The sequence below is a fragment of the Hyperolius riggenbachi genome, chromosome 3 (genome assembly GCF_040937935.1).
Source record: "Hyperolius riggenbachi isolate aHypRig1 chromosome 3, aHypRig1.pri, whole genome shotgun sequence".
Classification (NCBI taxonomy): domain Eukaryota; kingdom Metazoa; phylum Chordata; class Amphibia; order Anura; family Hyperoliidae; genus Hyperolius; species Hyperolius riggenbachi.
Genome location: NC_090648.1, coordinates 307187155 through 307212184, shown reverse-complemented (window position 1 = coordinate 307212184; position 25030 = coordinate 307187155). Strand labels below are relative to the sequence as shown.

Here is a 25030-nt window from a genome sequence, read left to right as displayed (position 1 = left end):
CTCCATAAAACAGAGAATGCTGCTCAGCATATACCCTGCACTGGAGAGTCTCCTGCTTATCCTCCCCTCTCCATAAAGCAGAGAATGCTGCTCAGCATATACCCTGCACTGAAGAGTCTCCTGCTTATCCTCCCCTCTCCATAAAGCAGAGAATGCTGCTCAGCATATACCCCGCACTGAAGAGTCTCCTGCTTATCCTCCCCTCTCCATAAAGCAGAGGATGCTGCTCAGCATATACCCTGCACTGAAGAGTCTCCTGCTTATCCTCCCCTCTCCATAAAGCAGAGGATGCTGCTCAGCATTTACCCTGCACTGAAAAGTCTCCTGCTTATCCTCCCCTCTCCATAAAGCAGAGAATGCTGCTCAGCATATACCCTGCACTGGAGAGTCTCCTGCTTATCCTCCCCTCTCCATAAAGCAGAGAATGCTGCTCAGCATTTACCCTGCACTGAAGAGTCTCCTGCTTATCCTCCCCTCTCCATAAAACAGAGAATGCTGCTCAGCATATACCCTGCACTGAAGAGGCTCCTGCTTATCCTCCCCCTCCATAAAACAGAGGATGCTGCTGAGCATTTACCCTGTACTGAAGAGTCTCCTGCTTATCCTCCCCTCTCCATAAAACAGAGAATGCTGCTGAGCATTTACCCTGTACTGAAGAGTCTCCTGCTTATCCTCCCCTCTCCATAAAGCAGAGAATGCTGCTCAGCATATACCCTGCACTGAAGAGTCTCCTGCTTATCCTCCCCTCTCCATAAAGCAGAGAATGCTGCTCAGCATATACCCTGCACTGATGAGTCTCCTGCTTATCCTCCCCTCTCCATAAAGCAGAGAATGCTGCTCAGCATTTACCCTGCACTGAAGAGTGTCCTGCTTATCCTCCCCTCTCCATAAAACAGAGAATGCTGCTCAGCATATACCCTGCACTGGAGAGTCTCCTGCTTATCCTCCCCTCTCCATAAAGCAGAGAATGCTGCTCAGCATATACCCTGCACTGAAGAGTCTCCTGCTTATCCTCCCCTCTCCATAAAGCAGAGAATGCTGCTCAGCATATACCCTGCACTGAAGAGTCTCCTGCTTATCCTCCCCTCTCCATAAAGCAGAGAATGCTGCTCAGCATATACCCTGCACTGAAGAGTCTCCTGCTTATCCTCCCCTCTCCATAAAGCAGAGGATGCTGCTCAGCATATACCCTGCACTGAAGAGTCTCCTGCTTATCCTCCCCTCTCCATAAAGCAGAGGATGCTGCTCAGCATTTACCCTGCACTGAAGAGTCTCCTGCTTATCCTCCCCTCTCCATAAAGCAGAGGATGCTGCTCAGCATTTACCCTGCACTGACGAGTCTCCTGCTTATCCTCCCCTCTCCATAAAGCAGAGAATGCTGCTCAGCATTTACCCAACCAAAATGTCTATACAGAAACCGCTCCTAAACTGTCACACAAAATGGTAACTTACTGACTGATTTTTTCAGCCAACTGTTATCCTATTGGAGTATGTAGCTTTTTTCCTTAACCTGTCCCCTGATACTGATGACCCCAACTTGCCCACAGATTCTAATGATTATTACATTGACCCCAGCTTGTCTACTAGCATCCTGCAGTTTTCTCCATGCCCTACTCTCATCCTGCCTATCATCATCCTGACTGCTGTCTACTCTCGCCTTTGGCTTCTTTCTCAACAATCCTTCTGCCTGCTGCTCCTGTATCACCCATTTGGTGCTACCTCATCAGCTGGTGCTCAGACCATGCCTATCACATGGGTGACAAATATGACCCTCCTCCCTTAACTTATATGGATATAAATTCAAAGAGGAATGACAGTACCTGGCACCAAATGCAGCAGGGCAGACACACCAGGACTGGGACCAGGACACAGAGCGTGCTCATCCAAAATCCTTGTAATCCAATCGAGTTGAAGAAAAAAGCGGGGCACCACTCCTTTAAAAGTCCCTTTAATCCGGTGGGGGAGACAGCAGGTACATGCAGTGGGGGTATCAAGTGCCTGACAGCTGTTTCGCTGGTTTAAACCAGCTTCTTCAGAGGCAGTATGTACATACTGCCTCTGAAGAAGCTGGTTTAAATCAGCGAAACAGCTGTCAGGCACTTGATACCCCCACTGCATGTACCTGCTGTCTCCCCCACCGGAATAAAGGGACTTTTAAAGGAGTGGTGCCCTGCTTTTTTCTTCAACTCGATTAACTTATATGGATGGTTGTGGAAAGGTCAGAGGAGGCCCAAGCAAACTCTGCCTCCTTTACTTGGGGATTTTGTAAACAATGAGGAAAGGTAAAACTAGTAAAAGAGGCATTCTTCTGACTTACTCATGCAAATTGTATGGATTTTATTATGCGTCTCAAAGTATAAAAATGACAAAAGTCACCACCATAATCCTCCCTTTGAAAAACGCACCTGGCTATTGCCGCAAGGGCAGTATCCTTAGTAAATAATCTGATATGATAACCTGAACTACACTTAACCGAGGGACCATAAAAAAACCCTTAGTTTAATGTTGACCTGAGATGCAAATATTTATTTTCTCTAATCTTCATCGGATATGGTAATAGATATATTATATAAATATATGATGTATGTAATAATTTAGGTGGGGACTGTCATTGTATATTGTTCAATAAAGTTGGGAAGGGTTTGATAAATTCCAAAAAAAACCCTATTCCTTTGAACAGTATTAGCAGTTGAAAATTGCTTTTTCAGCTGGGCTGCTTCGAGTTAGTTTAAGATCTGAAAAAGCTTCTCCACTAAAGATATCACAGACTGGTGACAGAAGAAGCCTGTCTGTCATGCTAGGCTTTCATTAGCATGCACGTAGAGCAAAAATTGTGTGTATAACTCACCCCATGGAGAATAATTTGAAAGGAGCTAATTGACAAGGAACTTTACACAAAACCTATACTAACGTCTGTGTTATTTCTAAGCTGATGTGCACAAACCCCACAGGTAAATGTGATGTGATCATTTACATATTCTGTAAATAACAGTTGGATCAGAAAATGGTTATATGTCTAGGAGACCTATTTCGCTGCAAAACCAGCAGATGAATCTCCTCTTGCCAGGAACTGTACTATTCCCTGGCTCGCCTGCAGATGGAACTCTGAGGACTGTTCTGGATTGTCACCTGACCAATGTGCTGCATATTTAAGCCTGTTTCTCCCAGGAGAACATTGCTAGATCATTGATGTTTGTAGCCTTGTGAATCTGGTCATTTGGTTCTGTGTCCCTTGCTCCCTGCTCCTGATATTTTGACTGCACGCTATTGATCCTTTGTAAGACTGACTATTCTTTACCTACCGGTATATGAAAATTATCTCCTAGGATATATCTCAGGAGAAACAATAATTGCATATGAACCTGTATGTCCAAATCCAGAATTATCTGAAAGAAAAACATGTATCCATACCTACCAATATGCTGGACTTACAAGTGGAAGGGAAAAGAGGAAGAGGAAGTGCAAAGTCTATTTTATTTCTTTGTATGTATAAAACGGTGTTTTACTAATCTACTGGTACATGAAATAGACTTACCTGCCAATACTTGTGGATGCTTCTTTGCACAGTAAAACTTTCGCACATCCACCAAGGATACTACCCCAGATTTATTTGGGTCCAGCTTCATAAATGCCTAAAAGAGAATGAACTTTTAGGACATCTAAAATAAAATATTTAGAATACTGTACTTATTTTAAATCATTAAAAATTAAAACATCTTTTTTTTATTATTTTTAATATTTAATTAAATATTTTCTCATATTAAACATTTGATAAGGAAGCTGATCCAAAGCAGTATGAATACATCCTATTAAAGTGGACCTGAACCTAGGCTCTCAACTTGCCATTTGTCATAAGCAGATAAGAGCACTGTTACTATATTTTTTGGAATATAAGACAAAAAATGGGGAGTAAAAGTCACTGGGACTTATATTTCAAATACAGGGAGTCCCCGACTTATGACCATCCACCGTTATGAACCGCCGACCCGCCGCAACGTCAGGGACTCTGCATTGTCCCCATGTGTCCTTTTCAAGCAAAATTGAAGAAGGCTCCAAGCAACAAGAAAGGAGTCAGACTGCAATTAACACATGCAGAAGACGGCAATCAACGAGTAAGGTGGCAGGGTGTAAAGTGATGGGATCAACCCATAATACTTCTAACAAGTTACGTTTAATAAAATATTAAAAATACTTTTTTATTGACTCCCCTTTTACACCCTATGGACCAATATGAAAGGGGTCTCAGGAGATCCCTGTACAAATTACCAGAGGAATGGGTGTTTATTTGATTGTTTCAACATTGTAACAATACTACGTGCCCCCCTTCCTCAATAGGGCCAGGGAGAGTCTGAAGATCTTCAAAAGAAATTGTGTGGTGCTTTGCGTGGACAGGCAGACTCAGTCACTCACCCCTCCACACATCATATTGCTGGCTGCTACAGCAAGCTAGTATAAGAGTTGAGATGTCATTATCAACTCCTATAGTCAGGGGGGCAGGGCTGGTATTACTCTAGAGAGAAGAGGGTGAATATGCTCAAATTTATTTGTGGTTTTTCATATAGTTAAACATATTCAGCACCATGTAAATTTTCTTGGACTGCAGTCACTGAGCATTTACCAAGCAGCGCTTAGTCACAAAGCACTATTAAGTAGAGATGGGCGAACAATTTGGCTGTGTTAGCCGAACTGTTCGGGCTGCCCAATCTGTCATTTATCTATGCCTCTTACTACTTCCGGGTCGCAATGACCCGGAGTAGTACGTCTGCGCTGCCCGGCGGAGCGCGTCCTAGCGACGCGCTCCCGTTGCCGGGCACTTTCTGCGCATGTGCGTGACGTCATGAGTGACGTCACGCACATGCGCAGAAAGTGCACGGCAACGGGAGCGCGTCGCTAGGACGCGCTCTGCCGGGCAGCGCAGACGTACTACTCCAGGTCATTGCGACCCGGAAGTAGTAAGAGGCATAGATAAATGACAGATTGGGCAGCCCGAACAGTTCGGCTAACACAGCCAAACTGTTCGCCCATCTCTACTATTAAGCACATGAGGTTAGCCTGAAGTAAGTTTTTTAAATTAGGCATGCAGTAAGGTGTGGTACAAACTGGCAATGCTTTTTCAGGGTATTACAGCTTACAACCCCTGTGTGACTACATAAGACAGGAATAGGCTACAGCGGGAAAATAAATGACAGCTATTGGCAATGAAGTTAAAATCAATATGGCAGCAGCCAGGCTGCAGAGTTTATTTGGTCTGGGAAAGGGGGGTAAAAGGCTAGTTGGCAAGTAAAATAGGACAGGTGAGTATTCCAATAACAGCCTGCAGACAGTACACTACCTCACAAATAATTTTGCATACTGAGATATTTAGATACTGTGTTTTTCGCACCATAAGATGCACCTGACCATATGAAGCACCTTGGTTTAGAGGACAAAAACCAGGAAAAAAATAATCTAAATCTGCTTTGTCTTCATGGTGCAGAGGCATCTTGAGCGTCTACTCCCAAACTGTCTCCCCACCTAAGCTGATAGTGCTCCCCTGGGGCCCCAGCAAAGTAGTAGCAGCTGGCACCAGGTCTCCCCCCACCTTGCCTTCTCTCTGCCCCCCCCCCCTCCCAGTTAATAGCAATGCCCATGGCCCTTTCAGAGTATGATGGCAGTGAAGTGCACTCACCTCTCCAGCTGAAGCATTCCTCACAGTCTTGTGTTCTTCTATCCTTGTTGTTGCTGATGCTCCCACACCATGATCCAGCGGCACACTTGCACCGGGTCATGGTGAGGGGCTGCCAGGGACAATGAAGATTGGACATAAGACAAGGAGGAGTGTGAGTGCGCTGGGCCTGTGGGGATTGCTATTAGCTTGTGGGTGGTGAAGAGCTAGCTAGGAGGGGAGACCTGGTGTTGGCCCTAATATATATTACTAGTAAAAAAAAGCCTGCCCATTACAAAATGGCCACCAGGCCATGGGCACACCCCTGCTCCCCCCCCCCCCCAAAACGCGAGCACAGATGCATCCCGCTCACCCGTCCTCCACCGCTGTCTGCAGTATAAGCACACAGGGAGATGTTGCTTGCTTGGCAGTTGGAAAAAGCTGTTATTTCCCACAATGCAATGAGATTCACAGACAGCAAACTGTCAAGTCTGGAAGCACGGACACAGGGACATAGGAGGACACAGAGACACAGGGGTTTTATTATATAGGATTCGGTCCATAAGGCAAAAAGTCTAATGGAGCTAAAAATATGGTACCTCATGCACGGATATAAAAACATTGGAATTCATTTCAGCTACAGTACTGTAATAAAACATATTATCAAAAGTTTTAGTGCTTTTGTTCCAAAATAAGGAAACATAACACCGGTATAAATATTAAACTCAGAGCAGAACATAATGTTTGGAAGGAAAATATAAATATTAAACTCTGAGCAAAATATTATGTTTAAATAATGTCTGCTTAGGGTCGCCATGTTCATAGCTAATAAAATTTCCCCAGCAATAGCTAATAAAATTTCCTCAGTAATTTTTTTTTATTGCCAACATTACCAGTAACATCTTTAGGCAACAAAATACAATTTAAAATATGCAAGAACACTCATCAGTTGTAAGTATTTCCTGCTGCCCAGGTGATTTACTAAAGGACATGTACAGGGAAAAGCAGGGAATTTTCACTTTGATTATTTAAAACCTCCAATCAGGTTCAGAGAATCAAAAAATAATTCAAATCAAAAAATAAGACTTCTCTGTATATTAATGGATGTTACAAGTGGTCATGATGAAATCTCACTGCTCTTCAGTACAATTTTTCCCTTCAACCTATGGACCATTTTCAACTAACTTTTCTCCTGAGTTTTCTAATGCTGGGAATACACCATACGTTTTTTAAGCAGATAGATGGTTCGATAGATAATTAAGACATGTCCAATCTTTTTCTTATTGTTTCTCTGATCGACTTCTCATGGTAGTGAATGGAAATTGATAAGAAAAGATATGAAAATAGATTGGAAATAAGATCGGACAGTAAATCGACTGAAAAATCTCATTGTGTATTTACAGATTTAAATTATTATTTGAGATTACAATTAGAATCCAGTATTACAAGAGAGGTTTCCTCATCTTATCCACACAATTTGTTGTCAGCCTCTGGCAAGTGAAAAAAACTACAAAAAGTTGTTGAGAAAAGTATCTGTAAATTTCGGTTGATTTATTTTGAGTTTCTTTTTTGTTTGCTAGTGATTGAAAAGTTTTTGTATTGAAGTTATTGTGTGAAAACATCTCCAGCAAGAAAACATGGGAGAAAAAATGAATTCAATTATATCCTACTAGTGACCTAAGCCCATTTAAAAAAGGGCTCTAGGTCTGTCACTGCCATGCGCGTGTGCGCACCCGCCCCCTGGTCTGTCCTGCGTCCTGTCCTAACGGTTGACAGTGCAGGACATGCACAGTAGCACAAAAGCACTGACACAGGGACAGGATGCAGGGACACTTGTCTTTTATTAGGCACAATGAATCGTTCACTATATGTCTACAAAGTACCATGAGAGATAATGGAAATGAGTAGTATATGGGGTTAGCAGAGGAGGTGTACACCCATGCACTATTTGCTATCCTCTGTTATTGCTCAGCTATCTTATTTCCTGATTGCACCTCTCTTTCTCCCTCTCTCTCACTGTGAGAGTGTCTGGTGTTGTTGCTCCCAATATTCTCTTAGACAACCTCTGAGGCCATCACAGAGCAGCTGTATTTGTACTGACATTAGATTACACACAGGTGCACTATATTTAGTCATTAGCACTCATCAGGCAATGTCTATGGGCAACTGACTGCACTCAGACCAAAGGTGGCTGAATAATTATGCACACCCCACTTTACAGTTATTGATTTGTAAAAAATGTTTGGAATCACGTATGATTTTCGTTCCACTTCTCACGTGTACACCACTTTGTGTTGGTCTTTCACGTGGAATTCCAATAAAATTGATTCATGTTTGTGGCAGTAATATGACAAAATGTGGAACTTCAAGGGGGCCAAATACTTTTGCAAGCCACTGTAAGGCATGATAAAGCAAACTTGGTAAACTCCTTTGTGAAGACACCCGGGCACATATGCAATTAACTTTTTCCCCTTGAGTTTTCTCCTGGGTGATATTTTCACAACTTGTTATAAAATGCCTTTTAAGCCTCCAGCAAACAAGAAAATACTCAAAATAAGTTTGATAGTACTTTTTCACTAATGTTTGGGCACTTTGTCAATTGTAAAATGCTGAAAATGTAGTTTAAAGAGAAGATGAAAAATTATCTCCTAGGAGATAACTCAGGTGAAAAAGTTAATTGCATATGGGTCCCAGGGCCATATGCAATTCACTTTTTCTCCTGGATTTTCTTCTAGGAGATAATTTTTCATCTTCAATTTAAATGAACTTTTTAGCACTTCGCAATGGAAAAAGTACCAAAAAGTGGGCTAAAAAGTACTGCCAAAATTATTTTGAGTATTTGTTTGCTTGTTGGTGGAGTAAAAGGTATTTTATTTAGAAGTTGGGAAAATATCACCTAGGAGAAAACTCAGGTGAAAAAGTGAATTGCATATGGCCCCCTGTGTTTAACTCCTCTGACTCAAAGAACTGTTTTCCTTTATATGCTTGCCATTATTACACTATATTCATTAAAATGTGTGCATGCTCCTCCCTCCAGGGTATCCTCATCAGACACTTACTGGTATCCTGATAAAAAATGTCCTTGCAAATCCAGCTACTGATTTGTCAAATCTGCCACAGTTGTGCCTTTATTGGCAATACTTCTAGAAATACCACCAACACAGATAAACTAAATCCATTACCACAGTCTATGCTGTTTTGGGAATAGATAAGACAAACAAAACTAGTGGCCTCATATAAATACCTCTTGCATCATAAGGTGCTGGCTCGATCACTTACCTACCTTTATGTTGCTTGCCACTTTCAAAAGTCTAAAGCAAAAATGGTTTGCATACAAGCAATTCTACAAAATAAGAATGGATAGGGTGCTTAGTAAATGACGGATACTTCTATACACTTTATTTTACTGTCACTCGTCCAGCTTAATCATTTCCTGATGGAGTGTGGCAGTTCCAATCTCTCCCTCACATAGGGACAAATTGCCCAATAAACAGGGTCAAGAGCGGTTACTTGGAGGAAGGGGGGATTAATGAGCTCTAAAACCAAACCATTCGAATTAGCATACATGAGTCATATCTCATAGCAGAGGGACAGGACAGGACAACAGATAAGAGCCACTGTCAGCACCTAAAATACTCTGGGCCAGATTTATCAAGTGTCTGAGACAAAATATTAGTAGGTTTTTAGAAATCCATGCAGAACTGTCTCATGCATCTTAAGAAATCATTAGATAGTGCAGATTCCTTCTAAAACTGTTGTAAAATAGGAGGAGCTGGGAAGGTCTCTCAGACAGTGCAGTGTGTGTGGGGAATTGCTGTTGCTGAGGTAACCAACACACCTGTCGTATTGATAGCAGCAGGCTCTGAGGAGGAATTCAGCAGGGGGGGAGGAGCACATCACAAATCATGTCTAGCCTGCACTCTGCAATCATGTCTTGCCTGCAGTTCTACACCTGTAGAACGGCTATCAAGCACTTCTTAATCTGCGCCAGTTTAGGGATGGATTTGCACTTTTTTTTTAACTGTAGTGCAGCTCTAGAAATTCATGCTAAATTGCCACTATTACGTAGGATTTAAGAAGGTTCTTATTATCATGCAGAACTGTTCTCCCTGCTGGTTAGAACAGATTAAGAAGAAAAAACTGTCGGTAATGCATTGATAAATCTCCCCCACTGTGTTTACATAAACTCACCTATTTCTTTCTTTCTATTTTTTTTTTCAATATGTTCATTCAGTGAAAAAATCCTCCTCTGACCTTACCGCCCAACCCTCTTTTTATCATTTGAATGAGCTTCCTTGTATTTTTACATCCCTGTTCAGTAGCACTAGCCCTGCAAACAGTATATCCACCATTTATAGAAAGTACAATTTGTGGCTAGTTGAATCTGCCTGAAACAGTTGTCATTAAAAGCTGTAATAGGATACACATTATGATTACTACTTCATATTCAATTAGATAAGCATGCACAGAAACTAGTGGTATGATAAAATTATTTACAGGTTAAAAAGTACTGTATATGCAGGGATAACATGAAATGGATGGCCATGATGGTAATATTTCTATTTTTTTACTAGAAAGTCATTTTTAGTCAGTGCTGAATAAATATATTCTATTTTTCACAATGACAGGCACCACAACTGGTTCTATGGGTAGCATATTTGAAATAATGGTAACAGCAAGACACTGATGAACACTAAAAAGCACCGGTGACGTATAAAGTATGAATTCAAATAAAGATAAATATGCAGAACCAAGATTGATGTATGCTATGGCCTTTGGAAAGGAATGGGCAACCAATGAGCAGAGATGTTCAACAAGATGCAAATCCTTTTGACTTTCATTCACATTTCATGTAAAGTGTATGCAGCCTGAAATTGGACCAATCAATATAACTTACTGTCAGTTTTGATTGGTGTAATTTCAAGCTGCATACAATTTACAAGAAATTTGCATCTCATTGGCCATCTCTGTCAATCAGTAAACAGGAAATGTCACTTCAGCATTACTATACAAACAGCTTACCATATTCACGGATGTAAACACGCTAACTTCCATATAATGCTATGTAAAGCAAATGCAAGTTTATAACTACCTTTCGGACAAACAATTTTCTGTACTCATTCATTTCTCCAACAAGGGCATGAATAAATGTAGTGTAGTCCACCCTTCCATTGTTGTTTTCATCCAGAATCAGCCACAAAGATTCAAACACCTAAGAATCAACATATAGCTGGTTAACAATATGTAGAACACATCGAATATCGTTAATATTATCATACATTAATGTAGTGACTATAGGTTTCAAAGCATTTTACAATGTGCATTGAACAGGTTAAGTCAGTAACAGTCCCATTAGTGAAGCTCACAATTAATTTTGGGAGGAAATAATTACCTAGCCAGTATATTTTTGTTAATGTATGTACGTATGTGCTGCCTCTGAAGAAGCAGGTTATCCTGCGAAACGGCTGTTAGGCTGATTTTCATTGCATGTATGTTTTGAAGGTGTTGGGAGGATAAATTAAAGGTGACGTCTTTATGCATCTTGGTGCCCAGAAGCTCTTTTTTCCTTTTCAACTGATATTTTTGTTATATGGGAGAACGCTGGAGTGCCTGGGGGAAACCCACATAAACACGTGAAGAAAAGGCAAACTCTGTGCAGATACTGCCCTGGCCAAGTTTCGAACCTGGAAGAAATTCCATAAATAACAGGGGGAACACCTCTGACTTCAAAGCAAGGGCTGCAAGCATCTATGATGTAGTCATTATATATGACTTCAGCTCTTATGTGTTGCATATTTAGAATATGTTGATGAAAAATGGGCATTCCTATCTGCAAGATCAGCTTAAAATATATATATATATATATATATATATATATAATAAAAAGCTGTATAAAGCCAGTGTTATGATCTGTGCATGCAGATTGTTAACATGACTGAACAAGAACAGAAGATCCCTTGCAAGGAAATACTGAATTATGCACAATGAAAATGAAAGTGAATAAATGTGTTTCTTTACAAAAGTACAATCTATACACACACAAAAATATGCATGCAATTGCATGCAATCATATAATCAAAAAACTTTATAGTCCTTAAGATGTGAAGATAAAATGCACACCAGATGACACTGCCTGTTAGTCACTGATAATATCGTCCAAGTGGTGCAACATCCAGTAAGATATAGATTGTAGTCAGGAATTCAAAGTGAGATAAAGATAACTGGGAGCAGCTCACTTGTATATGTAAAACATCAAACTTTAATCCAAAAAACTCTTCTTAGAAAAGCAGCAGCAGTAAAAAAACAAGTATACAAGTATAACAAGCATACTTATCACACTAACGGTTCAGCAAAGTGACAAGTCTGTGGGAGGTGCGGAGGAGTCATGGTTGTTGATCGTTTCGCCCCGCAATAGGGGCTTTATCAAGACCTAATGCCCCTCTCCTCTGCACTCACCACTTAAGTATCACAAACTCCTCCCCCATCTATGTGTACATCAGGTCATATCAATTTGTTTATACTCCTCTTCCTACATATAGTTGGGTTACCTATGATGTACATCAGTAATCTGTGCTAGGATTTTATCTCGGGCACTAATATGATGGATTGAGGTTAACTGAATAGATATTAGAATCAAAAGAACCTTGGAAGTGGTTTAACTTATGTATGTTGTTATGCTTGTGAACATCGTACTCATGTTTAATGGAGTCTGTTGTTCTGTTTTATTATGTATGTACATTGTATGCTGTTTTATAGTTATACAAGCTCCTCCCCAAATTCGGTATTGTAATATAGTTGGGTATATACTTAGATACAGTTATTGCCTATTAGACCCAATTTACTTGTATGTAGCCTGAGTGTAGTAATATAAATTATGGCCACCAGAGGTCCTTAGTTTGCCTTATAGTGTGTTGGTATTGAAGTTTATGAAGTTATCCATTCATTACAGGTAGTGGCATTATACACTGTGGCCACAAGATGTCCTACTGGCGCAATGCGCCGATAACGTCGCATAGGATCAATGCTTTTAAGATGGCGGCGGGTGGAACGCAGAAATGTTTGAATCCCATGGAGCTTAACGCGGAAATGACGCACGGCCGCACGCCGTGCTATGATGATGCGACAAGAAGGTTGCATCGTGCACGCAGGGAACATTGAGGACAATGAATCGTCCTATTGGCTCCCAGTATTGGATATGCGAAAGTGACGCATTGGACGTACAGGAGGTTCCTAGTGCGGCGGTGATTATGGAACTGGACTAAGGTGAGCTGGTTTGACAAGTTTTGATTAGTGGCTACATTGAGGGGAAGGGGGAGGTGTTTGTGATACTTAAGTGGTGAGTGCAGAGGAGAGGGGCATTAGGTCTTGATAAAGCCCCTATAGCGGGGCGAAACGAACGTCTACCATGACTCCTCCGCACCTCCCACAGACCTGTCACTTTGCTGAGCCGTTGGTGTGATAAGTATACTTGTTTTTTACTGCTGCTGTTTTTCTAAGAAGAGTTTTTTGGATTAAAGTTTGTTGTTTTACATATACAAGTGAGCTGCTCCCAGTTATCTTTATCTCACTTTGAATTCCTAATATAATCAAAAAACACATAGCGCACCACATATCCCAGAAGACCAACCCTAACTATCTACAGCAGAGATATATAAGGCAATATACAGGTGCACAATTTATGCAATATATGTACAAGAGCGGATTAACATAAACAACAAGTAAAACAAATAGTCAGACATATAAGGGTCAAAACCAGAAGATCATATATATATATATATATATATATATATATATATATATATGTATATATATATATATATATATATAAATATACATATATATATATACAGAGTGTATGTATATATATATATATATATATATATATATATATATATATATATATATATATATATATGCACTAGGCAATAGTGTAGTGAAAAAAAAACAAGAGGTTCAACACTAGGAAGTCGATAACAGTAGCAGGGAGCAAGTACATGAGGCAAGGCACAAGGAACAGGAATAAGGATTGATGACCAGAATCACAAGGGCTACTGTATTTTGAATAAAGGTGGTCTCTTGACTGTTCCTTGTTACTCTGGTGGCATTAATCCTATTTTTGTTCTCTCACTTTTCTACTGTTGAGCCATCAAAACTAACACACGCACAGGTCACAAAGTCCTGAAGTTCTTTGGCTGTTGATGTGTAATTTTGTTTTGATATTCTGGATGATTTTTGTTGCACCTTTGAATCATGCCTGGTAAGCCAGCTACACTTGGGAAGATTCACTACCATTCCAAGTTTTTTCTCATTTGAAACTACGATAATAGCTATATTTGGAGCTTTATGGAGTCCAACAGCTTGAAAAATGGATCTGTAATCATTCTGACACAGATAAACTATATTATGAATAAAAACATTCTAACTTTTTTGGAGTTTCTTTGATCATGTCATGGCATTATTGCAAATTTTGTGCTGTCTACCACATTCTCATGATAAGATTCAAAATATAGTGCATGTTGGTGTAAACAAAGCTTATCCAACCAAATCTGACTAATACAATTTGGCCGGTTAATTGTTTAAGTGACTAAAGAGATAATTACTTTTATATGGATAAAACGGGAATTGTATAATTATGCTCCTTAAAGGGGCACCATTGCGAAAAATTGTAAAATTTAAAATATGTGCAAACATACAGTATACAAATAAAAAGTACATTTTTTTTCAGAGTAAAATGAGCCATAAATTACTTTTCTCCTATGTTGCTGTCACTTACAGTAGGTAGTAGAAATCTGTCAGAAGCAACAGGTTTTGGACTAGTCTATCTCTTCATGGGGGATTCTCAGCAAGGCTTCTATTCTTTATAAAGATATTCCCTAAAAAGGATTTAAACAATGAAGTTGGCCAGCTTCCCTGCTCACTACACAGTTTTTTGGCAGCTGGACAGAGCAACTGCCATTCACTAAGTGCTTTTGAAATAAAGAAAACCCGGAGAATCCCCCATGAGGAGATGGGCTAGTCCAACACCTGTAGGTTCTGTCAGATTACTACTACCTACTGTAAGTGACAGCAACATAGGAGAAAAGAAATGTATGGCTCATTTTACTCTGGAAAAAAACATACTTCTTATTTGTATATGTTTATACATACTTTAAATTTTACAAATTTTTGCCATAGTGCCCCTTTAAATAAATTAATTTATTTTACATACTGTGGTTACTATTTTTCCTGTGTTAAATATCAGCACAATTACATTAATTCATTTTTTTTAGTTCCTCTCATCATCACCTGAGCTAAGCTAACAATGTGCCCTCTCTTCCAAAAATCCCTTTATACTCTCCTCTTGAAGTCCTCAATGGTAAATGTCACACGACAACAACCTCTAAATTGACAGTCTCATCAAAAACTGCAGCCTCAGCTTCCATTGATAAACTGGGGGAACTTAGTTGCTGTAACAGCTATGCGCTCCGTCCAATCCGCTGTGACTGGAGGAAGAGATTGGCACTCCCCCTTCCAGAAGCGGCAACAGGAGGCCTAGCTTGGCTCTCTTAATGTAGAGGAAAGGTAGACTCAGTACAGCTTCATCAATGGCGCTTCAAGGATCCAAATAAAAATAAAGGTGGAGGAGGGAGGGGGATATATGAGAGGAGGGGGCCCTCTTTAGTGATTGCAGAGAAGGACAGGAAGGCGGGCTTAAAAATAAATGAGTGTAGATAGACTTTAAGGCTCTAAATCATTCTGGCTCATACACAATTAACTTTTTCACCTGACTTTTCTCCTAGGTGATATTTTTAAACTTGTCAATAAAATGCATTTGAAATAACCTGCAGGCAAAAAAATATTCAAAATAATTTTCATTGTACTTTTTCACCTACCGGTACTTTTTGGTATGTTTTTAACTGCCAATTGCTGAAAAGTTATTTTAAATTGAAGATGAAAAAGTATCTACTAGGAGAAAACTCAGGAGAAAAAGTGAATTGCATATGGGCCTCAATGTGCAAAGTATGCAATAATAGGGGAAACCTAAAAGTGGCACATATATTTTAATACCCACTTAGTTAAATCTATGACCCCTACTCCATTAACCATCCACTAGATACGTAGTCTTCAGGTCATTTGCTATAATAATAATCTCCTACCATTACTTAGTAACTATTGGGCCCATATTTCTGTTTATGTTATTTCATGTTGCGGTTAGCGGTGGATCCTCTCTCATTCAGTCTTGAGTGGTAATGATAAATGAATGAGATTAGACCTAGCCTATCCAACTAAGTTGCATTTTTGTTCCCTACGAAGTTTTATTCATGCTCCCCTCAGTATTTGTTAACTTATCTGTTATTTTACAACAATAGGAACCTTTAGATCATGTGGTTGCTCCATTATATTTGCCTATCTGCCCTATATCCATAGTTCTCTCGATGCTTTGTCTACTTGGCTTCATTTATGATGTATTTCAGCAATTATCAGAACCTGTTTGTTACATCTGTTAAAGTGTACCAGAGACCTAATAAAAACTTTTATACATGCCTGGGGCTTCCTCCAGCCCCATGTGCATGGATCGCTCCCACGCCGCTGTCCTGCAGTTCCGATATCAGGTCTGCCAGTCGCGGCCAGTCTGCGCAAGGAGGGCGGCGGCATGGGAGCGATCTGTGCACATGGGGCTGGAGGACGCTCCAGGTATGTATAAAACTTTTTTTTATTAGGTCTCTGGTTTCCTTTAACAAAGCTGTGAAAAAATATGCGAAAACTTCAATAAAAAATAAAATATTAATATAATAAAATATCTCTATGATCCCCACGGAAGGGGCAAACTGGAACTCTTACAGAAAGCATAGAGGGAAAAAATGCAACATTTAGATTATTATATGACATGATTAATCAAATCTAACGTTTTTGTATTACAGCAAACGCTATGATTGTCAGTAATAGGCATATCTTAACATAACTACATCCACAAAGGGTATACATAATATATTTTAATAACCTGACATTCTGAATATCAATTCTAAAGCAGATAAGTCATTTAGACAGCACTTATTATAGGGTCAGACTTCATTATAACAGAAATGCACACAACAGCACAATCCTTTTAGACATATTTACAGAATTCGTTCAGTTCACATTTTACTAACAGAGGTTTCTCAGAGTTAACCTTTACATTAAATAAAATCAAATTATAGAGCAAGAAATGATAAATAATGCTTAATAGATAAATCAGACAGTATATATAATACATAGTAATATAATAACACTTTTAAATGCAAAGTCTTTGGCCATAAAAATGAATACTGTATATACTTGCATATTAGCCGACCCATGTATAAGCCAAGGTACACACTTGTTTCAGAAACCAGGAAAAAGTGATTGATTCGCATATAAGCCCCCTCCCCAGTATAGCCCTTTACAGTAGCTAGATGTGCCCCCAGTACAAGTAATTCCTTCTTTCCATAGCCAGATGTGCCCCAAGAATGATACAACTTTGTCTCAATATGCCACTAGATGGCGTCATAGATATGAGACACAGTGATTGCCACACAGGTAGAATCTCCGATCATTGCAGGTTGCTTGCACACTCAGATTCACAAGCCAGGAGACACAGGTAGTCTTGAGCAGCACACTCTGCACACTATGGTGCAGGGGATGGGGGGCAGGGACACAGCAGGGAGCCAGCTGGCAAGAGTGGGATCACTAGTGCACAATCCATACACTCCTCTGCCAATAACAAAACCTTCACCATCCGTTCTGCTCCACTGATTCGCATATAAGCTGAGGGGGTAACTTTTCAGCACATTTTTTCTGCTGAAAAATTAGGCTTATACACGAGTATACGAGGTATATATTTTTACCATGGTTATAATCAATGTAAGTCTTTAAAGTTATTAAGTTTTCAGTCTGAACAAAATAAATAAAAACCTCATATAACAAATGAATTTGTGACACATGAGGGCAATTTATGAGGGTGGCAATCAGGTAAATTCCAGAAATGTGCTCACTTATATTTAAAAGTGATGATCAAGTTAAAGTCAGACTTAGGCCCACATAAGATTGTTTGACTGAAAAACTATTGGCAGACACGTAAAGTGGACCTGAAGTCTTTCACAGGTCAGAAGGAAAACATACAGAAATGCACCCTGTATGTATTCAGAGAGTTTAACCTGTGTCCCACTCACCCACTGACTAATCACAAGTGAAATTTGATTTCTCAGCTGTGCCAGCTGGCTGCCTTGGCAGAGCAACTAACTTGTAAACACAGAATGTTATCCCTATGTTTGCTTCCATGAAAGCAGAAAGTAGACACACTGCAGATTTATTGCAGGATTTGTATCAGCTGTAACAAAGAAATGTCATGCAAGTAGGAAACAGAGGCTCAAGTGCTAAAATTAGTTCAAAACAGTTTAAAGGGGAAATAGAGGTGGACTTACCTTAATTAAAAGACTCCACTGCGCCATGTTTTGTGACTCCACTGCGCTACTTCTTCAGGCAATATTGTGGAGAATCTGTCAGTCCAAGAAATAAAACTTAGCGTCTCCACGAAACGCAGTGCAGTGGAGCCTTTTACTTGTATTTTTGTGATTGTGAACAATAAAGAGATGTTTTTAAACATCCTTGGTCCTATTACCTGGAGGTAAGTCCACTTCTACCTCCCTTTTAGACAGTTTTTAACTAATTTTAGCACTGGAGCCTCTGTTTCCTACCTGCATGACATAGTGTTAGTCACCCTTCGTGGAGGGGTGCAACCCCCTTCATTCTACTAGAGAGCGACTTCTTACTTGAGTGGGGACAGGTTTCTTTATTCAACTGCTTGGTGGTAACCCACATTTGTGAGCATTACTCCTCATTATACATCTGATTGCCATTTGCCTCAACATACTACACTATATTGGGCCCTCTGTATTTTGTTTTACAAGTAAAAAATAAATTATTTTCTTTAAAGTTTACTATGTTGTTGCTTATCTTTTAGAGCATAGAGGAAGTTCTGATTTCAGGGCCGCTTTAATGCAAACAACACCTTGCACAACCAGCTATTTCAAAAACAAAAAACCGGTGCTTTTGGGCCCCAACACAGAAGAAGCACAACAAACACTGAATGCTGTCTCTACATTGGTGAACAGGTATTCTTTTTGATGTTGGAGAAAAGAAAGAAAAAGAAAAATTACTAGAAGCTGTATGAAGTCAGAGTGAGAAAACAAGCACTTAAACAAAACAGCACCTTGCCACTGTAGGGCAACAAGGTGGCACTCTCACCCCTCACTTTAACCCAGCACAACAAAATGATTGTACACAGAATATTAGTAGAGTTAGGCATTCAGGGAACATTCTAAAAGCATGGTGGCGTAGTGGTTAACCCTCTCGTCTACGAGAGCTTATGGAGAAGCATTTGATCAGTTTTGTCATGTGATAGATATGTAAGTCTCTGAAATGCTAGTCATCATGATCATGTGCTAAACCAAGATGTGATTACAGCAAATCAGAGCTTAAAGGAGTTATCAGGGCAAATATAAAAAATGAGCTTTACTCACCTGGAGCTTTCTCCAGCCCCTTGCAGCCTACTGTCCCACGCCGACTGCTCCGCTCCCCGCCGCTGCCCCGGTCACCGTGTACACCTGCGCAGCGCGCCGCGGGCAAAGTGGCCATGACTGACAGCGGCGGTTCGTGCAGGCGCAGTGAGCACCGTGCGCGGCGACCGGGACAGCGGAGCCGTCGGCTTGGGACAGTCAGCTGCAAGGGGCCGAAGGAGGCTCCAGGTGAGTAAAGCTCACCCTCTATAATAAAACCCCTGTGTCCCTGCGTGTGCCTCCTGTCTCTGTGTAGTGTTGTCCGTGCTTTTTGCTACTGCGCATGTGCGCAGCACGGACCCAGAGACAGGAGGCCGGGGACGGGGCCAGGGAGCCGAGCAGGCGGCGTGTGAGCGAGCGACCAGGTGTGCGCGCGCTCTCAGAAACACGGACCCAGAGCCCGTTTTTAAAAGGGCTTAGGTCTACTAGTTTTTTATATTTGCCCTGATAACTCCTTTAAGAGGAGCTGTCGTGAAAATCTTAAAATTTAAAACACATACAAATAAGAGGTACATTTCTTCCAGAGTAAAATGAACCCCGCATTACTTTTCTCCTATGTTGCTGTCACTTACAGTAGGTAGTAGAAATCTGACATTACCAACAAATTTTGGGCTAATCCATCTCTTCATGGGGGATTCTCAGCATGGTCTTCATTCTTTATAAAGACATTCCCTGAAAAATCTTTATACAAAGATGCTGGCCAGCCTCCCTGCTCACTGCACACTATTTTGGCAGTTGGACGGAGCAACTGCCATTCAGTAGGTGCTTTCAAAAATAAAGAAAACTCTGAGAATACCCCTATGAGAAGATGGGCTAGTCCAAAATATGTTGGTAATGTCAGATTACTACTAACTACTGTAAGTGATAGCAACATAGGAGAAAAGTAATTTACAGGGCCGGATTTCTGCAAAGGTCACAAAGGCCATGGCCTAGGGCGGTAAAAAATCGGAAGGATAAAAGGGCGGCAGGACCTGAGAGAGATAAGAGGCTGAATGTCAAAATAAATCATTTCTCCTGCTCCGAAGCCGCCCCGGCTTTGCTGCACACACAGTCAGAATTCCAGAGCTCCGTGTATTTTCCTTACTTCATAATGTGCGATGAGACAGTGCTAGCTCCTAAACATACAAGCTTCAGCTTAATGCCAGTGGTGTAGAGAAACATGGTTCACCATGTGCTCACTGCTTGCTGCGCAGTCTGTGACTCTTGTTGTATACACAATTTCTGATCCAGTAAGGTAAACATTTTAACAGAATTATTTCCACTTTACAACTCAAGCTGGGCTAAACAATGTATTGCTGGTCAGACTCTGTTAATGACTTGAGCCATTCCTTCTCCTCTCTCCCCCTGGATTGTAAATCTTAAACAGAAAGATACGTTTTTTTTTTCCTTAGAGAGATTTATGACAGCCCCTTCTAAGCTAAATCTTAACCCCTTGCTGGCTCATTTTAAGGCAGCAGTACTGTCTGCAGTAGTATGAGATAGACAACTTCTCTATAATTATAATTGCAAATGTACTGTTGTATACTTTTGTATTGTTACATTCTGTTTTGTATACCAAAAGTAATAACATACACTAAAAATTAAAAAAAAAAAAACATACAGTGGGTTGCAAAAGTATTCGGCCCCCTTGAAGTTTTCCACATTTTGTCATATTACTGCCACAAACATGCATCAATTTTATTGGAATTCAACATGAAAGACCAATACAAAGTGGTGTACATGTGAGAAGTGGATCGAAAATCATACATCATTCCAGACATTTTTTACAAATAAATAACTACAAAGTGGGGTGTGCGTAATTATTTGGCCCCCTTTGTATTGGTCTTTCATGTTGAATTCCAATAAAATTGATGCATGTTTGTGGCAGTAATGTGACAAAATGTGGAAAACTTCAAGGGGGCCGAATACTTTTGCAACCCACTGTATATATTTGTACCGTGTTGGCAAACAGTAAAAAAAAACCTGTGAAAGAATCAGTACAATAAATAATAGAAAATAAATGCAACAGATCTGTGATTACAGAAGAGCAGAGAGGGAGATGAACGCTGCTCTGCTACTTCATGCCTCGTACACACCATGCAATTTCCCATCAGATAGACGGGTCGAATCAATTATTTCTGACAGGTCCAATCAGATTTCTGATAATTTTTCTAATCGACTTTGTATAAGTGATGGAAAAATCGATTCAACCCATCTATCTGGTGCGTACCAGGCATTAGGGACTCACTGCTCTGACAGGAAAAACAATCATTCATCATTTTTTAGAGATAAAACATTCATAGGTATACAAGAGTCACTAAAACAGGCATTTCCTCCTGCAAACAAGTGATCATTAGGGTGCATACACACATCAGACCATAGTCTTTGGAAAATGAAAGATCACAGACTAATTTTACTAATTTTTCCATGTAGTATGAGAGCCATACTCTACACAGCCTATTCTATGGAGCTGAACTCCCCATCAGAAAGAAATCTCTGCAAGATGCTGCACACAAAGATGCTGATAAGACACAAAAGATCACTATCTGCAAAAGATCTGTTCCTGCCAAAGATCCGTTCCTAACAAAATGCATTCATAGTCTATGAGATCTGCAGATCCTCATACACACCTTGTTTAACTGACATTCATCTGCAGATCAGATCTACCAGGATGGATTTTCAGATCTGCAGATGATTGTCTGATCTGCAGATGAACAAGTTAAACAAGGTGTGTATGAGGATCTGCAGATCTCATAGACTATGAATGCAATTTGCAGGAACGGATCTTTGGCAGGAACAGATCTTTTGCAGATACTGATCTTTGTGTCTGTACAGCATCTGTGTGTGCAGCTTCTTGCAAAGATTTTTTTTTTGATGGGGAGTTCAGCTCCATAGAATAGACTGTGTAGAAATGCTCTCATACTACATGAAGGGTGGTAAGATAGGTCTGTGATCTTTCATTTTCCAAAGACTATAGTCTGATGTGTGTATGCCCCTTAAAGGGAACCTTAACTGAGAAGGATATGGATGTTTCCTTTTAAACAATACCAGTTGCCTGGCAGTCCTAATGCTCTTTTTGGCTGGAGTCAGGGACAGGCCGAGGCATAGGCTGGAGAGGCTCCAGCCTCAGGGCGCAGTGTAGGAGGGGGCGCAGAATTCATTCAGCTGTCATTCCTAATTGTGTTTGAAGCAGAAAGAAATAAGAAAAGGGGATACATAGCAGTGACTGCAAGCCAGATAACTAGATATTGAGGTGTTGGGGAGGTTGTGGGCCCTGTGGCGCCCCTTAGTCTAATTGCAATCAGTGTGTGACAGCTGGGGTGGCAGGGATGGAGGGGCGCACTTTGGTGTCTCAGCCTTGGGTGCTGGAGGACCTTGTCCCGGCTCTGGCTGGAGTAGTGGCTGAATCACAGACCTGAAACAAGCATGCAGCTAATCCAGTCTGACTTCAGTCAGAACACCTGATCTGCATGCTTGTTGAGGGGCTGCGGCTAAAAGTATTAGACACAGGATCAGCAAAAGAGTCAGGCAACTGGTATTATTTTAAAAGGAAAAATCCATATCCTTCTCAGTTTAGGTTCCCTTTAAGTCAGGGTGTTGGACAGAATGATATTGAGTGAAGGTGCATACACACATCAGACAATTGTCTTTGGAAAATGAATGATCACAGACCAATCTTACCCCCTTCCATGTAGTATGAGAGCCATACCTACACAGTCTACTCTATTGAGTTGAACTCCCCATCAGATAGAAATCTTTGCAAGATGCTGAACACAAAGATGCTGTACACATTCAAAAAAAAATAATTGTCTGTGCACTTGCCTGTGTATGCACCCTGAGTGTGTGTGTGTGTGTGTGTGTGTGTGTGTGTGTGTGTGTGTGTGTGTGTGTGTGTGTGTGTGTGTGTGTGTGTGTGTGTGTGTGTGTGTGTGTGTGTGGAGGGGGGGGGGGGCGGTTGGTGATATCAGGCCTAGGGCACTGGGAAGTCCAAGTCCGGCCATGGTAATTTATGGCTCATTTTACTCAGAAAGAAATGTACTTCTTATGTGTATGTATTTTAAATTTTAAGATTTTCGCGACAGCTCCTCTTTGGCAAAAGCTGATCAAACAAATCACATGCTTCTCCATGAGCTCTCCTAGACAAGACCATAACTGTTCTTTGCCTGACTGAAAAAGGTAATAAAGATAACAGTTAAAAGGCAACACGGTGGTGTAGTGGTTAGCACTCTCGCCTTGCAGCACTGGGTCCCCAGTTTGAATTCCAGCTAGGGCTGCATGGTGTTCATACTGTATGTACTCCCTGTGTCTGTGTGAGTTTTTTCAGGGCGCTCCGGTTTCCTCTCACATCCAAAAAACATCCAAATAAGTTAATTGGCTTCCCCTAAATTGACCCTAGACTATGATACATACACTACACAATACATACATAGACTTAAGACAATGGTAGGGATTAGATTGGGAGCCACTCTGAGGGACAGTTAAAGAGACTCTAATTTAAAAAAAAACCTCTGGGGGATACTTACCTCGGGAGGGGGAAGCCTCGGGGTCCCAATGAGGCTTCCCTCTCCCCTGTAGGTTCAGGGAATCCAGCGCTGGCTTCTCTGAATACTCCCCCAATCCTCCCCCGAAAAGCTTGACCAGGGATGATATATTTACCTCGCTGGGAACTAGGGCAGGCGCAGCAGTGGCTCTTCGTTCGGGCTAGGCGGAAAGAGCCAAACCCGATCGTATCCGCCCTACTGCGCAGGCGCAAAAAGACTCGTGCCTGCAAAGTAGAATGGATTGATCGGGTTCAGGTATTTCCGAATGAAGAGCAGCTAGTGCACCTGCGCAGGATCGCGGTAGGTAAACATTTACCTCGCCACACTTCGGGGGTCCCTGGCACTTGAACAGAGGGAGGGAGGAGGACGGGGGAAGCCTCGTTAGGTTCAAGAGGCTTCCACCTGCCTAGGTAAGTATCCCCCAGAGGGGTTTTTTCCATTACAGGTTTTCTTTAAAGAGAATCTGTAACGTCAAAACGTCCCCTGGGGGGTACTCACCTCGGGTGGGGGAAGCCTCAGGATCCTAATGAGACTTCCCACGCCATCCTCCGTCCCTCAGGGGTCTCGCTGCAGCCCTCCGTACAAGATGACGTCAATATTTACCTTCCCGGTTCCTGCGCAGGAGCTCTGACGGCTGTCGGCTCCGAAGTAGGCGGAAATACCCGATCGCCGTTGGGTCTTCTCTACTGCGCAGGCGCAAGTTTCCGGCGCCTGCGCAGTAGAGCGGACCCGACTGAGAGCGGGTATTTCCGTCTACTTCGGAGCCGAAAGCAGCCACCGCGCTCGCTGGAGCCTGCAAAGGTAAATATTGAATTGACAGTCGGGTCTGTCGCCGGCTGTTCGGAGGGCTGCAGCGAGACCCCCGTGGGACAGAGGACGGCGTGGGCAGGGCCGGCGCTACCATTAAGGCAAAGGAGGCAGCTGCCTCAGGGCCCCAGAGCTTGTAGGGGCCCCCAGTGGCTACAAGAGGAAAAAAAAATTTTCAAATCGGCCTTATAGTTTTTGAGAAAATCGATTTTAAAGTTTCAAAGGAAAAAAAAATACACATTTAAAAACCTGCCGACTTTAATGGTTAATAGCAAATCCACCTCAAATGCTAGAAACCCTAAATTTGCAGTATATGTTAAAGGGAAGGTTCAGGGAGGGTGGGTAAAAAATAAAAATCAAATTCCACTTACCTGGGGCTTCCTCCAGCCCGTGGCAGGCAGGAGGTGGCGCGCCCGACTCTCGCAGTAGAGCATGGAGGACGTCCGATGACGTCAGAGCGCCGGCGTGGGACGCAGAAGTTCCGGGCCTTGGAGCGCAGAAGAGCC

The 25030-nt window shown here is 41.4% G+C and overlaps 1 protein-coding gene across 7 annotated transcripts in view; it reads right to left on the bottom strand.

The window, feature by feature from the left end:
* Positions 1-25030, bottom strand: part of CAPS2 (calcyphosine 2) — a 158932-nt gene that overhangs the window by 16377 nt on the left and 117525 nt on the right. For 5 of the 7 annotated variants that reach the window (XM_068276655.1, XM_068276660.1, XM_068276654.1 and 2 more), the window contains 3 exons: positions 10737-10856; positions 8928-8987; positions 3536-3632 (listed from right to left, as the gene is read on the bottom strand). In XM_068276655.1, the coding sequence (XP_068132756.1) occupies positions 3536-3632; positions 8928-8987; positions 10737-10856 (277 nt within the window). Of the gene's footprint in view, positions 1-3535; positions 3633-8923; positions 8988-10736; positions 10857-25030 lie in introns of all 7 variants that reach the window. The other 2 variants (XR_011030429.1, XM_068276658.1) reach the window with 2 other exon arrangements.